Below are 14768 nucleotides of genomic sequence, written 5' to 3' on the forward strand. Positions count from 1 at the left end.
AATAAATAGATAAAAATAAAAAATAAAAATGTTTTTAAAAAGCCCTGTCATGATCATCGGGTGTTAATCAGCCCTGTTCCCTTCTACCCCAGCGGGTCTTGGCAACAGGCAACCACGGAGAAGGTCATGGTTCTCAAAGGGTCCACTGTCTGAGGCCTCATGAGCTACTGTAGGCTGAAAATTATTCTTTCTTGCCCTCAACCTCTTTTTTTTAAAAAAAAAGTCATAAAACTAAAATCGCTCAGACATCTATGTACCACATGAGACACTTCCCATGCGCTAGACAACAGAAGCGTGGCCCAGCTCTGACTAGCAAACATGGGATAACTGTTATGCAAACAAGACTCCATGCGAAGAATTCCACCTTGTACTGGATCCTCTTTCATATCTTGAGCTTGTAAATCTGCTGGGTGTTCGGTTTGTTTAGATTTCATTTTGAGTTTAGTGCTGGCAATTGAATGGAATGTGTCAAATAAACTCTCCATACCCAAGCTGTTTAGCTGGTGGAGAACAAGGCTGATAAACACTTCACCCAGAAGAGCTCTCTCCCCAAGTGTTGTTTTTGGGGAAGACAATAAAGTCTGCTGTTTGTGTTTGGGCTCCGCCTATAACATCTGCTAAGGAAACACTCCATGAAAGATGTGAGCCGGAGTTCAGCATCCCCCGGGCTTCAGTGGCCCTGGGAGTGAGGCAAAGGGGAGATGTAGCAACTTGTGGCCCGCGGCTCAGCAGCGTGGGAAGTGGGGTGAAGGGCGAGTCTTTCAACCCTCTGCCTTCTGATCTCACTGTTCTGATAAGCATGTGTTGACTAAAACTTTTCAGTTCTGTTTAATATACGGGGACCTTTGTTTCCAAATCCTCCAACCCTTTGGGGCGGTGATTGAAAAGGACTTTGAAGACTGTTAACTCCTTCCTAAAGTATCTCCCGGAGCTCTTGAGGTCTTTTCTAGGTAACTCAGACTTCTGAAACCAAGTGAAAGTCATCCTTCTGCCTTTATTTCCTGAGGATACCACTTGCATTGGTCGCTGTAGTGGTTGGAACAAAAATTCCTCCAGTGTGATAAGCAAAGGCTCCTGTTCCTAAGAGGGACACGTGCCATCATGCTTAGCAGCGATTTTTGTTTTAGGGGGGACCAGTTTCACCTCTCCATGAAAAAATGAGTGTGAGGGCGTCCATATTGTTAGGCCTATGGACAATTGAAGCTGCCTATTCCCAGAAATGAAATATTGAATCAGAACCTCCATTGCACATCCAAAGTGATACAAGAACAAATCTGCGTTTCAAATGTGGTTGATGCTATTGACCTCACTCCCTGCTTTCTTTGAAGTGCGTTTGGACTTCAGGCAAGATTGCTGTCTCCGTTGTAAAGCTCGCCTTGCTTGCTTTCAGGTTTGCCGAAGATGCAGGTCATCAGGAACTACACTGGAACCCCACCCCCGGCTCTTCACGACGGACCCCCATTGCATATCCAGGCTGGCGATACAGTTGAACTTCTAAGAGGAGATGCACACAGTGTGTTTTGGCAGGTACTCTCTAGATTACAATTTTTCTGTGGATTTAATGGATGATTTATTTTTGCATGAGGAATAAAGCTCCTGTCTTGAAGAACTAATTGCATACTTTCAGCTTCAGAAAAGTTACATGACACGGTGAGGTTATCTTTTTTATTAAATGCTCTCATATTCACCAATGGCAAAGAGGCCATGAGTGCTACAACACTAAAGAAAAAATGCTATCAATGCTCCAAGTCATAATTATCATTTTTTATTAAAGATTCATTCTTTGCCAAAACATTTTCAAAACCTCTAGTACTTGTGGGTATGCTGTACCTTGCATGGCTTTAATATACAGTTCACTCCAGGGGAAAATATCTAATTAGCTTGCTAGTGACCATTTGCGGCTCTATTTGATTTTTCTGCTACCCATGGTACTCGTCTGTGTTCTGTAGTTGATTTTGTTGATGTTTTCTTGATGATGAAATCCCTCTTAGCTGGTAAGCCTATATCTAGTTTAAGGATTTTGTTGTGGCATCTTGTAATTTGATCAAGCTGGGTAGTAGAGCTTTGAAGTTCAATAACTTTGTCTCTGTTTTCTTGTACATGTAGAGCTATTTCCCAAGAAAGTTAAAGAATATGTGTAATGTCCACTGTATCAATATACAGTGGGGGAGAAGCTGATTAACATGCAATGGATTAGCATGGGACTAAAACCTGATTCTGGCTAGAGGGGAAGAAAGCAGAGGACGACCAGATGAAGTAACCCATTGTGTACATATGTCAGCAACACCTGAGAGTTGGTCATCTTGTTACATAAGAATGCTGCTGAGAGGGTTGGGTATATGGCTTAGTGGTTAAGGTGCTTGCCTGCAAAACCAAAGGATCCAGGTTCTATTCCCCAGGACCCATGTAAGCCAGATGCACAAGGTGGCACATGTGTCTGGAGTTTATTTGCAGTGGCTGGAGGCCCTGGCGTGCCCATTCTCCCTATCCATCTTTCTCTCTCTGTCTCTCTGCTTCTTTCTCTCTCTCAAATAAACAATTAATTAATTAATTTTTTAAAAAACTATGTACACTTGGCTTATATGGGTTCTGGGTCTTTAGTTTTGCAGGCAAATGGCTTGACTACATAGCTTTCTCTCTAGCCTGTCCCCCAAGATGATATTTTTGTTTTGTTTTTTGAGGTAGAATCTTGCTCTAGCCCAGACTGATCTGGAATTAGTCTCAGAGTGGCCTTGAACTCATGGTGATTCTCCTTACCTCTGCCTCCCAAGTGCTGGGATTAAAGGCACGTGCTACCATGCCTAGCCCCAATATGTTTTTAATTGAGTATCTTTCTCTTCTCATACCTCATCTTTCTCCAAAAAGGAAGATAATGCATAATAGATTAAATTCTATTAACGCTTACATCCTTCAACATTAGCACTAAAAATGTGCATTTGTAGCTGTCATGTCACTGGTTCCAGGTTACTTTCTGGTATTCTTCATCCAAAACTTTTAACCTCATTCTCTTGAGTGGTACCTTATTAATGGCATACGAATCTGAGCATGTTCTTCACATCTTAAATCTCACATAGCAACCTTTTTCCTGGTTCTGTCAGAGGCCATCATTCCTTTATGTCCCCTACCTCTCCTATTATCAAGGCTAAGCTTGTTGGGGCAATTATCTACATTCTAGTCGTGATTTAGTGCCCTATGGATTCTTCTCTTGGTGCATCATTGGTACCACTTAGGAAGAAAAGAAGGAAAAGTAGCTTGAGATATGTAATAAACAGTACATATTTAAATGTGCAGTTTTGCAGGTTTTGACAAATGTCTGTACGAATGAACACAGCACTGCAATCAAAGTAATAGACCTGTCCACTGGTCCCAGATATTTTCTTGTCCCTTGTTAACCCCTCCCTTCTGTTCCCCATTACCTATTGCCCTATCTCTTTTATCTCAAAGCATCCATTGTTCTATTTCAGGCTATCAGCAGGTTTGTACATTTTAGAAATTTGTATAGCTTATGACATATTTTTTTCTTTTTTAAAGTTTATTTATTTGGACAGGGAGAGACAGAGAGAGAGAGAATGAATATGACCATACCAGGGCCTCTAGCCACTCCAAACAAACTCCAGATGCAATGCCCTGCCTTTAAGAATCTGGTTTATATGGGTACTGGGGAATCCAACCTGGGTCTTTGCAGGCAAGCGCCTTAACTGCTGAGCCATCTCTTCAGCTCCAAGTGAAAGTTTTGATGTGGACACAGGCTGTTATTTTGTCTTTGGTAAACACTGAGAGAGGAATGAGAAGATGACACCCATGATTGCATATTACATTTTTGAGAAATTACCAAACTGTGTTTCAAAGTTGTTGTGCCATATTTTATTTCTACCAGCTGTACTTAGGAGTTCTAGGTACTCTACAAACTGGACTATGGTCAACTTAGGCATTGTCTCTCTATACATTTCTGTTCCTAATTTTCTAGTTTGACATACATTCATTTCCTTACTGGTATCTAAAAACATAAAAACTATACATACTAATAGGGCAGCATGCAATGTTAAAAAATACATGTAGATTTTGTGAGCCGGGTGTGGTGGTGCACACCTTTAATCCCAGCACTCAGGAGGCAGAGGTAGGAGGATCGCCATGAGTTTAAGGCCGCCCTGAGGCTCCATAGTGAATTCCAGGTCAGCCTGGGCTAGAGTGAGACCCTACCTCAGAAAATCAGAAAACCAAAAAAAAAAAAAAAAAAAAAATGTAGATTTTGTAATGTTAAAATTATGTTAAAAGGTTATCTCCTCGTCTATTCCTTTTATTTATTTATTTATTTGAAGTCAGAGAGAGATAGAAGAGAGATAGGGAGAATGATCATGCCAGGGTTTCTAGCCACTGAAAATGAACTCCAGATGCATGCACCACTTGGTTTATCTGGCTTTACATAGGTAGTGGGGAATCAAACCTGGGTTGTTAAACTTTGCAGGCAAGCAACTTAACTGCTGATCCATCTCTCCAGCCCTCCTCATCTATTTTTAATTGCTAATGTAATTCCATAGCACAAGAGAATGTAGTTGGCATGATTTGATCATTTTTAGTTTGTTAGTAATCATATTGTGGACCACTTATCTATCTTGATAAATATTCTGTATGAATTTGAAAAGAACATGTATTCTGTTTATAAGTGGTGAGATATTACATGATGTTAATTAGGCAAAAGTGATTGATAGCATTGTTCAAGTGTTCTGTATTCTCATTGGTGGCATAGCCGCCCAGTTCTTCCACCCTCCTATACTCAAGTCGTGTGTGTGTGTGTGTGTGTGTGTGTGTGTGTGTGTGTAAATATATACATATATATATTTATATATATATATATATATATATACATACATGCAATATTAGTGAAAATTCTGCCCAGCACAGTGTTCTCAGGGTCAGATTTTGTATGTGGTAGCCTCCTCCAAGGAGTGTAAAAGCTGTAGACTCTAAGCTCTACACCCCAAGCTGGTATAGAACCTCATTTTCTGTTTTATGTTGGTTAAAACAGGCCTCAATGCCCAGACATAAGGAGAGGGGACTATGGTAATTGAATGCCAGGGGACACAGTTCACTGGAGAACATCAAGTGACAGCGTACCACAGGCAGAAAACACAAGCCTGTCTGGGAAGTCCTACGAATAAACTGAATTTCTAAGCAGTCCTAGAGATTACTGCAAACTTTCTCACTGTAAGAGAGGGACAGGGAGCTAAGTACAAAATGTTGAGGACTGTGATACATGTAAGTGGCTTCCAAACCATGATATGTTTGAGAGCACTTTAAAGATCCCGAGGATAATAGAGATGGCCCCACAAGAATCCTACTAACCTGTGCACTGTGGGCCCAGAGGCATCCAGCTTTGATAAAGAGAGAATTGTGGACCTCATCTTTTTTCTAACAAAGCTCTCCCTTCTTTTTTTCTGATGCTGTAGGTTCATAAAACTTAATTGTATCTCTCTTTTCCTCCATTATGTTCACCTCGTTTTTTTTTTTTTTGCAACAAATTAGGTTTAGGTGGTACTTTAAGTATTTTTCATAATGATTTCAGACTCGTTTCTTTGTTAATTTCCCACAGCACGTAATATTGAAAGTAGGACTGTAATTCAAGTTCTGTGACAACCAGTTTCATGCTCTTTTTCTAAATTGTACTGCTTCCTATTCTTTATAGAGAAAAAGAAAAGGGTTATTAATTGTCAAATTCTCCTCAGCTGCTGGATATGTCGCATTGGAAATACTTAACAGAATCACAAAGTAAATGACAAGCATCGAATGATGAAATGTGTGTATGGATTTTGCTCTTAGTGGAGGGGACACCTAATGGTTAGGAATAAGAAAAGTTAATGTTTGGAACACAGCAGAACAATTAGCACATTTATTTCGGATCAGCAAGTGTGTATTGAGTGTTAGCTCTGCATTCACCACTCGGCAACCTCTCAGACTGCAGTTTTCCACTTCAGTCACTGGCTTGACATTAAGCCACTTGTTCTTAGAAGGACCTTTCGTGCTTGCTGACAATTAGCATTATGTCTGAATTTTCAGATACATGGCACAAATTCAGCTGGTGTTTCTGGCATAGATGTGATGTGTGTCAAAACTGACTTATGGATAACTTTATGTCAATAAAAGAATTTCTGTTATGCTTGTTGGGAGGAAAAGTAGCAGAGGGAGAATCTAGATAATGCTGTGTAACTATAGCCAAATTGTTGTATAGATTGGATTAAGTCTCTTAATCACCTTGTTAGCTTAGTTTCCTGTGTTACTTAAGGGCCGTGAACCTGAGCCTTGCTTATAACCCTGACTGAAGTACTTGGGGGAGTGATTTTGAAATAATATTAACACATAGCCCCACTTCCCGAAGCTAATATGCAGTGGGTTCGTGTTGAATTTAGGCTTGTATTAAGCCACAGATAATACTCACTATTTGGTGATTGATTGCATACCAACTTATTATGCATGGCCCCAAACCAAAGTTCCAGTGAACTCAATTCTTTGGCTATGATAGATGCCAAATAAATTATTAGCATATAGCAAAGAGATGTTTGCCCCAAACCATACTGAACTTGATATACTCATTTTCTATAATTTCAAAGTAGTTCACATGTTGCAATTTCCTAAGATTGGCATAATTAAATCATCTTTTATTTCACAAACTGGACCTATGAAAGCCACATAGTAAGAAACTGGGCTGAATGTGCTCTTAAGGGATGATCTTGAATGCTTAATTTTATTTTAAAAAAACTCTGAAGAGGGCTGGAGAGATGGCTTAGCGGTTAAGCGCTTGCCTGTGAAGTCTAAGGACCCCGGTTCGAGGCTTGGTTCCCCAGGTCCCACGTTATCCAGATGCACAAGGGGGCGCACGCGTCTGGAGTTCTTTGCAGAGGCTGGAACCCCTGGCATGCCCATTCTCTCTCTCTCCCTCTATCTGTCTTTCTCTCTGTGTCTGTCGCTCTCAAATAAATTAAAAAAAAAAAAAAAAAACTCTGAAGAAAATATTTGCTCCTTCTTGATTCTCAAGATAGTAAGAATATTCTGGTTAATACCTTTCAGTCATGTGTGTTTTTTAGACATGTTCACAGTGTTTTCCATATATTTGCCAGTTTTCTTGTTAAAGAAGACATGGACTCTGGTTTGTATCCTAAAATATGTGATTTTTCTTGGAGATTGTAATTTTTTTAATTGCTGCTACAGATATAGCTGTTTTATAACTGTCTCATCTCAATTAAGATTTACATAATTAGAGAATGAAAATACTTAGTAGCAGAGGCCAGTAAGCTAAAAAGGAGACATAAAGGGAAGAGAAAGGAAGGGAGGAGTGTACTTAATAGGTTGATATTGTATATATGTAAGTACAATGATTATGATGGGGAGGTAATATGATGGAGAACGGAATTTCAAAGGGGAAAGTGTGGGGGGTGGGAAGGGAGGGAATTACCATGGGATTTTTTTTTATAATCATGGAAAATGCTAATAAAAATTTAAAAAAAAGATTTACATAATTAGCATCAGAGAAGCAAGTTAAGTCTTTTAAAATTTATTTATTTTAGAGAGAGAGAGGCAGATAGAGAGCTAATGGGCAGGCCAGGGCCTGTAGTCACTGCAAATAAATTCCAGACGCATGCACCATCCTGTGCATCTGGCTTACGTGGGTCCTGGGGAATAGAACTGGGTCCTAAGGCTTCAAAGGCAAGTGCCTTAACCACTAAGCCATCTCTCCAGCCTAAGCTAAGTGTTTTTATTGCCGCTCTAGAATTTACGAAATCAACTTGCTGGGCCTTACTGGCGGTTGTCTTCAGTGACATGACCATACGCAGATTACTCTGTCACCCTTAGTTTTATTATCTGCAAGGTGAGTGTCAATATTTACCATCTATAGTAATCTCACGGCATGATAGTCACTAACCCGTATCTTCTATCCATCAAAATATTTACAAAGCGAGCATCATGGGTCTGCTTCTGTTTCGTATTGGAAGGACCTCAAGACAACCAGCTTCTGTCCTCATGATCTGAGAAATGGTCAGAGCTATGGATGAGTGATGTACTTGAGGACATTCTGAGTATTTTACTAATAGATTTTGTAAATCTCATCGTTAAAAATATACTTAGAGTTTAGCGTATAGCTTAAAATGTAAATAAAGCACTTCTTGGATACTACCATGACTTTGCATTTGAATTTCAAAAACATATTTTGTACTGGTTAGAACTTTGATGTACCTGGTAAGTTTTCTGGAAGTTCTAAACTGATTTCCCCTCTGCTTTTCTTCAAGTGAGTCACTACACTCATTAGTGTGGAAAGTCAGATTTTATTGTAGACTGTCATGTTTTCAACATACGCCACATCTGGAGAATATAAATTATCCTTCAGTGTGCATCACAGCCTTCTTTGAATAGCTATTAGTCTAGTCTGCATTATTATTATAACAACAGTAATTTATGATGCTATTGAAGGGAGTGGGTCTGCATTTTCATTACATTGTCTTTCAAACAAGGAGTTGTCAATTGAGCTGTAAAATTGCACTCTGTTCAGTCTTTGCACCGAAGGGATTCATTTTGGCAGCGATTTCTTTCCTTCTTTGTCTTCTCTTTTCCTTTCTCTTTTCTTGAAAGCTACGTAAAATTGCCTACAAGTGAAATGAATATCAACTAGGAAATTGGCCCTTTAGAGTACATTTTCCAGTGCAGGTGTATGGAATAGATCTTTCTTCTGAATGTATCAACTTGTAGAACAATTCTGTCCACGCCATCTGACTGGTGATGCGGAACTTGATGTTTTTAAGTCTTTGCTAACAAGATATTATAGTGAAGACTTAATATAACTAAAGAGAACATCCATCCTTCATGGTGGAATAGATTAAACATATTAGGAACTTTAATTTCTTAGAAGTGTTTTAGAATACATTTATCGAAGAGAGTGTGAGGGCAAGAGAGAGACACAGACAGTTAGTTATGTCCTAAAGCTTTTTATTACAATATAGTGTTTTTTCTTCTTTTTTTCTTTATTTGAGAGACACAGAGAAAGAGGCAGAGAGGAATTTTAATATTTTATAACTTTTTATTGATAATTTTTATATATCAACATAATTATTTTTATCAAAATTCCCTCCCATCCTTCATTAGTTATACATAAAAGCGAGAATGCTAAACTCTGAAAGGAATGATTGATTTAAGTACAACTTAGTCATGAACCCTTTCCTCAGAGCAGGGCTGGATGAGGAAGATCTGCGACAGTTCAAGGACAGTCAGTGGAGGAGGTATGGCAGAGATGGCAATTTGTAGAAAATGAACTTGACCTGATGAGAATTTTCTGTCATCCTCATGATGACACAGGATCCAACTGGGGACCAGTCAATGCAGTGAGAGATGGAGAAGGGAGGTGCAGGGAGAGGGAAAACTTCCCTCTTTGCAATTGTAGAAGTCACTTGCTTCAAAGGATCTCTTCCTTTGCTCCAGATTAACCTTAGATATTCTAAAACATTTCTAGAACCCACAAGAATAATAGTAGATAATAGTAGATTTTTCTATAAGTACGAATTTTCTCTCCTGATTTAATATCCAGTAGTCAGATTGCATCATAGTCAGAGGCAAATAGAAAAGTTAAAGAAATTTTTTTTTTAAGTCATCAGATGTTCTTACTAGTGCTAACCCGACAGCAGCCCTGGATCGATGGTGAAAGACACTTAGAATAATCAAAACCCATGAACGCAGAAATCCAGAGACTACGAGTTACTCAACACTGAGTCAGACTGCCAATAAGCCTGCCAATGTTCAGGGAATATTGTGGAGGAGAGGGTGGAAAGATTATCAGAGCCACAGAGCGGGTAGGAACACCCTGAGGTATGTTCCTCCCACTGCCCCATAGGGATTAACTGAGGCCTTTAAGACCCCACAGCAAATAGCATAACCCCACTGAGGAGGGACCCCAGGGTAACGGCAATTAGAGCAATGAGATGATAGTATATAACCTGTATATGTGTGTACACACACACACACACACGTATATTAAAAACATCAGATCTCCTTTGTTAAGAAAACTGATTCCTAATGCCAAAAAATAAAACTTGGTCTGGAGAGCTGGCTTAGCTGTTAAGGTGCTTAACCCAGGTTTGATTCCACAGTACCCACATAAGCCAGGCATGCACAAGGTGGCACATTTGTCTTGGGTTTGTTTGCAGTGGCTAGAAGCTATGACATGCCCATTCTCTCTCTCTCATGTAAATACATACAAATAAAAAAAAATAAACCTTGTTGCTTTGGTTGATATTAAGTACTTTTCCCCAAGTCATCCGACCTACCTTGAAGAAATTTCTTCATGAAGTCCCAAACTGAGTCCTGACCTTGTAGCACTCATTTTGAGTGTGGGATCTGGGTATGGGTCTTCCTTTTCTTCTTTTCTCTTCCTTCCTTTCTTAGTTTCTTTCTCTCTCCCTTTCTTTCTCTGTCCCCTTTCCTTCTTTCTTTCTTTCTTTCTTTCTTTCTTTCTTTCTTTCTTTCTTTCTTTCTTTCTTTCTTTCTCTCTCTCTCTCTCTCTCTCTCTCTCTCTCTCTCTCTCTCTCTCTCTCTCTCTCTCTCTCTCTTTCTTTCTTTCTTTCTTGATGTAGGGTCTCACTCTAGCTCAGACCTGGAATTCACTGTGTACTATTAGGGTGGCCTTGAACTCACAGTGATCCTCCTACCTCTGCCTCCCAAGTGCTGGGATTAAAGGCATGAGCCACCACACTTGGCTAGGTTTTTCTTTTGCACTGCTTCCCAGCCCTTGTGTCAAACCTGGAGAGGCAGTCAAGACAGAATTGAAAGTGTGAGTGTAGGGATTTGAAGCTACCTGAGAAGTGCAGAGTAGTGGTCAGTAACATTATATCCTGGAACCATTAGACTTTTTATTTAATATATTTAAAATTTTTTTTTATTTATTTGAGAGCGGGAAAGAGGCAGAGAGAGAAAGAGACGGAGAGAGAGAGAGAATAGGCACGCCAGGGCTTCCAGCCACTGCAAACCAACTCCAGATGCATGTGCCCCCCTTGTGCATCTGGCTTATGTGGGTCCTGTGGAATTGAACTGAGGTCCTTTGGCTTTGTAGGCAAGCACCTTAACCATTAAACAGGAATATCAGGAGAGGGGGAAAAGACAGTGTGTGACTGCAATAGAAAAAGGGAGGCCCTAGGAGAGATGATTATAGAAGATGTTAGGCATGTACTAAAGGCTTCTATGAGACATTTTCCCTGGGTAATTGGCAATCGACTTTGATTGAGTTGATTATAAACCAACTTTGAAGGAGCATTTCCAAGTGCACAGACAGAATTATGGGAATTGACAGAGGTCCTAATTGTTACCTCTGGAGATGGACCTCTTTTTTTGTTGTTAACAGTTCTTATTTGCACTTTTAGTGTTTGGTATAGGGCAAAGTGTAGGGTTTCAACAACCTTTGTTGGGGGCACCATCACTATCAAATCATCACCATCAATGTAGAAGTTCAGAAAGTGAAGACCCACTTCTCTTCTGGAGTCTCAGAGAGAGAAAGTTCTAAAATTCAGCTGTGGTTCTCTCCTTCCATTATTATGCCACCGTGTGAGTTAAACTATCACTGAAAGTGTGTGTCAGTCACAGAGCATTTCCAGGGGGCCATCAGCCTGGAATTGCATCTGCCATGCCTGTTGGTTTCATACCATGAGTGGTTTCCCTGGATGGAGCCTGCACACACGCATTCCCATAAGACATTAGATCAAATCACTTATAAATTTAAAACATATTTAGTCTTAATTATTCATTGTGATCCAAATTCCTAAAGAATGAGTAATCATATCTAATTCTTAACAAGTCAGTCCTTGAAAGAATAAATCACTTTATACTGTCAAAATGAAAATCATGGGCTCAGGGAATGGCTCAGTTGGTAAAGCACTTACCATCTCAGCATGGAGACTTGAGTTTAGATTCTCTGAGTCTCTATAAATCCTGTAGATTGTGGGTATGGCGGCATGTACCTATAATCCCAGCACAGAGGAGGCCTGGACAAGGAATCCCTGATGCTCGCTGGCTAGCTAGAATAGTCAAATAGTGAGTTCTAGGCTCAGTGAAAAGACCATCAACAAATAGTGTGTACAGAGACAAAGGGATAAACTCAAAAGCCAGCTTCTGGCCACCACACACACCTGCACACAGGTACACCTGCACACGGGTATGCCCACATGAAAACAAACATACATACTCACATGCATGCATACCACACACATGCATATGTAAATGATCAGGGAACTGAAATGTCCTTAACTTTTGTCCATAAATTCTAACAAATGCAATTTCTGACAACTACTATTTGATTTAAAATATTTGATGAAATGAGGGTTTTTTGGGGGGGAGGAGACAGTAACAACTTATCAGAAAACCATAGACTTATGGAAGATGCTCAGATAAGCAAACTGCTTTGGTGGTCAGTAGTGACTCTTGAAACCCTTGGGTCAAATTCTTTTGCTTTGTGTATGAGAACATGTAAGCTGAGGCAAGGTGAGGCTGAGTGACTTAAGATCAGAAGACTAGGAATAAAACACCAGGTTCCAGACTTCCTGATTATATCAAGTTGTTATCTCATAAGTTTGTTCTGATCTAAAATTCCATACAAACCTATGAAAATGAAGCAAAAATGAAACAAAAGCTGACTGATGAGATGACACTATCACATGAAATTCCCTGAAAAGTGGCCATATCTATTCATTTTTATTCCCTGTCACAGAAGAGTGCACATATCAGAACATCAAGGTTTTTTATTGTAGCATTAATTCTCTGCTTAGTAGAAAAATAATATTATTTGAAAACTGCCAGATGTTGAATGAATATTTAACATGTAGAGTGCTATTACTTAGAATGTTTTCCTTGGGCTTAATTATGATTAAAATCACTAAGGATAGAAAAACAATCCTTTCTTCTCTGTCAGGATTTTTAAAAAAAATCAAATTTCTTTGGGTTTTTGTTAAGCCTGGATTAATTTGGGGCTTATATGGCTTTTTCCCAACTAGGACAGTTTCCACAATGTGGTTGAATGCTGCCCTTCTGTCCAGGCTTTGAACTGGGTAACTGCTTGGCATTTGGCCCACCTACATACCATTTAGATTTTACTTGCAGAATATTTATCTTTCATCTTTGGTACTTCTTGTTTATTTCTACAGAGGAACACAGTCATGAGAATATGATTCAGGATCGCATTGTAAACATCTCACACACTAAGACTGTGGAGGAAACGTGTCAATATACCTGTGATTAGTGTTCCCTTTCTTGCTAGAGAATATAGTGGCCTCATTGAGTACATTTCTGAGATAGTTTTAAAGATATTCTGTAAAGTCTCTGGGCTGATAATTCATCTCACATTGAATAAGTGTAAAAATACAGCTTATGGCTTTTGGGTATTTTTTTTTCTCAGTGTACATTTCACAACTTTTAATTTTAAGGTTTTTTTTGACACTTGCATCTGTAAAAATTTCAGATATAGAGTGAACACAATTTTGGTGAATTGGAAAAACCATCAAATATAATTGAGGCCTTTGTCATATATTTTAATACTGCAACTAGACACCCATGCAAATTGAAGATAAATTTAATTTTAAAGATCCTAGTGCAAGAGAGAGGGTGTTTTTCTTTCTTTTTCTTTTTCTTTTCTTTTTTTTTTTTTTTTTTTTTTTTTGGTTTTTCGAGGTAGGGTCGCACTGTAGCCCAGGCTGACCTGGAATTCACTACAGAGTCTCAGGGTGGCCTCGAACTCATGGCAATCCTCCTACCTCTGCCTCCCAAGTGCTGGGATTAAAGGTGTGTGCCACCACGCCTGGCTAAGAGGGAGTTTTGTAGAGCTATTCAAAATTCTAAACCTATAACAGCCTCTTGAGTAAAAATAAACCAAACCAAGAATATGACTTTCCCAAGTTTTTCTTTCACTGCATGAGCATTTAAAATTCACAAATTGAAACCAGGCACATTGGCTTAGGCCTATAATCCCAGCACTTGGGAGACTGAGGAAGATGGCCATGAGTTCAAGGACAGCCTGATCTACATGGTGAGTTGCAGGTCAATCTTTTAGTCATGAGACCTTGCCTCAAAAGCACAGCTAAAAATAAACAAACAACAAACAAAAACCCACAAAATAAACTTCATACATTGGACAAAAATGGCATATCCTATCATTGGCTAAATAAATCTGAAGCCGCATGGTTTATTTGGGACTTCTTGCAGTGATCATTCAGTATAACCATATGCAGTTTTGTTTGGCAAGTTGCCAGTGTTTACTGGCAGGGAAATATATACCTTACTCACTAGATAGGAGGCCATTCATGATTAGAGAACAGTTACACTAGCAGGAAGACATTTGTGTCAAGGAATGGACTGTCTAGACTGAGGAATGACTGTGGAGATGAAAGTGAGGATGCAAGTCTGTGTTAAACAGTCGCCTACATACAAGGAGTGTAGTGGGATTATACACAACATTTCTATCTTGATAATGCATGGAGGGACCCATTGAAAGTGAAATCTTAGAGGGCTGGAGAGATGGCTTAGTGGTTAAGCCCTTGCCTATGAAGCCTAAGGACCCTGGTTCGAGGCTCGATTCCCCAGGACCCACGTTAGCCAGATGCACAAGGGGGTGCACGTGTCTGGAGCTCATTTGCAGTGGCTGGAGGCCCAGGAGCACCCATTCTCTCCCTCTCCCTCTCTCTCTCTATGTGCCTCTTTCTCTCTCTGTTGCTCTCAAATAAATAAATAAAAATAAACAAAAAAAAATTTAA

General features: G+C 39.5%; 1 protein-coding gene across 1 annotated transcript in view; it reads left to right on the plus strand.

Moving 5' to 3' along the window:
• Vav3 (vav guanine nucleotide exchange factor 3) overlaps nucleotides 1-14768 on the plus strand; it is a 388131-nt gene that overhangs the window by 332204 nt on the left and 41159 nt on the right. The window contains exon 20 of the mRNA XM_045138234.1: nucleotides 1391-1527. Coding sequence (XP_044994169.1) covers nucleotides 1391-1527 — 137 coding nt within the window. The remainder of the gene's footprint in view (nucleotides 1-1390; nucleotides 1528-14768) is intronic.

The sequence above is a fragment of the Jaculus jaculus genome, chromosome 19, assembly GCF_020740685.1.
Source record: "Jaculus jaculus isolate mJacJac1 chromosome 19, mJacJac1.mat.Y.cur, whole genome shotgun sequence".
In the NCBI taxonomy this organism is placed as follows: domain Eukaryota; kingdom Metazoa; phylum Chordata; class Mammalia; order Rodentia; family Dipodidae; genus Jaculus; species Jaculus jaculus.